Here is a 500-nt window from a genome sequence, read left to right as displayed (position 1 = left end):
GCTGGGCACAGGCACAAGGCGGGGGGCGCAGGCAGGAGCACGGAGCCGGCCCAGGGTTCGGGCAGGGGCCGGGCAGCACTGGAGCTGCCCATCCGCAGGCCCCAGAGTGTCTGTGCCGACAGAGACGGCCCCCCCACGGGCCGGGCACATGGGGACGGGGTGCTGCCATCCCTGTGCCTCACGACGCCCACCGAGGAGGCTGTGTACTGCTTCTGCGGCAACGACTCAGACGAGGAGCCGGTGGAGACTGCCTCAGCGACACCCCCCCGGCGGGCATCTGCCATCCCCCGGGCGGTGAAGGGGGAGCGCCGGGCTGCCAGGAAGGAGGCACAGGGCACGCCCAAGGCCACAGCACCCAGCCGGGCCCAGCCCCGGCTCATCGCCGACGAGACACCCCCGTGCTGCTCCTTGAGCTCCTCCACTAGCTCCCTCGGTGAGCCAGAGCCCACGGTCACCCGGGACGCCGGGCTCGGAGGCGGGCACCGGGGCTCCCCCGGCCC

General features: G+C 74.0%; 1 protein-coding gene across 1 annotated transcript in view; it reads left to right on the top strand.

Annotated features, from left to right (window-relative positions):
* APC2 (APC2, WNT signaling pathway regulator) overlaps window positions 1-500 on the top strand; it is an 18,196-nt gene that overhangs the window by 12,204 nt on the left and 5,492 nt on the right. The window contains exon 13 of the mRNA XM_023520468.1: window positions 106-433. Within this exon, the coding sequence (XP_023376236.1) occupies window positions 106-433 (328 nt within the window). The remainder of the gene's footprint in view (window positions 1-105; window positions 434-500) is intronic.

This window comes from Pteropus vampyrus, unplaced genomic scaffold, assembly GCF_000151845.1.
Source record: "Pteropus vampyrus isolate Shadow unplaced genomic scaffold, Pvam_2.0 Scaffold267, whole genome shotgun sequence".
NCBI classification, from domain to species: Eukaryota; Metazoa; Chordata; class Mammalia; order Chiroptera; family Pteropodidae; genus Pteropus; species Pteropus vampyrus.
The sequence above is the reverse complement of the archived record's forward strand: the minus strand, read 5'-3'. Positions and strand labels throughout refer to the sequence as shown.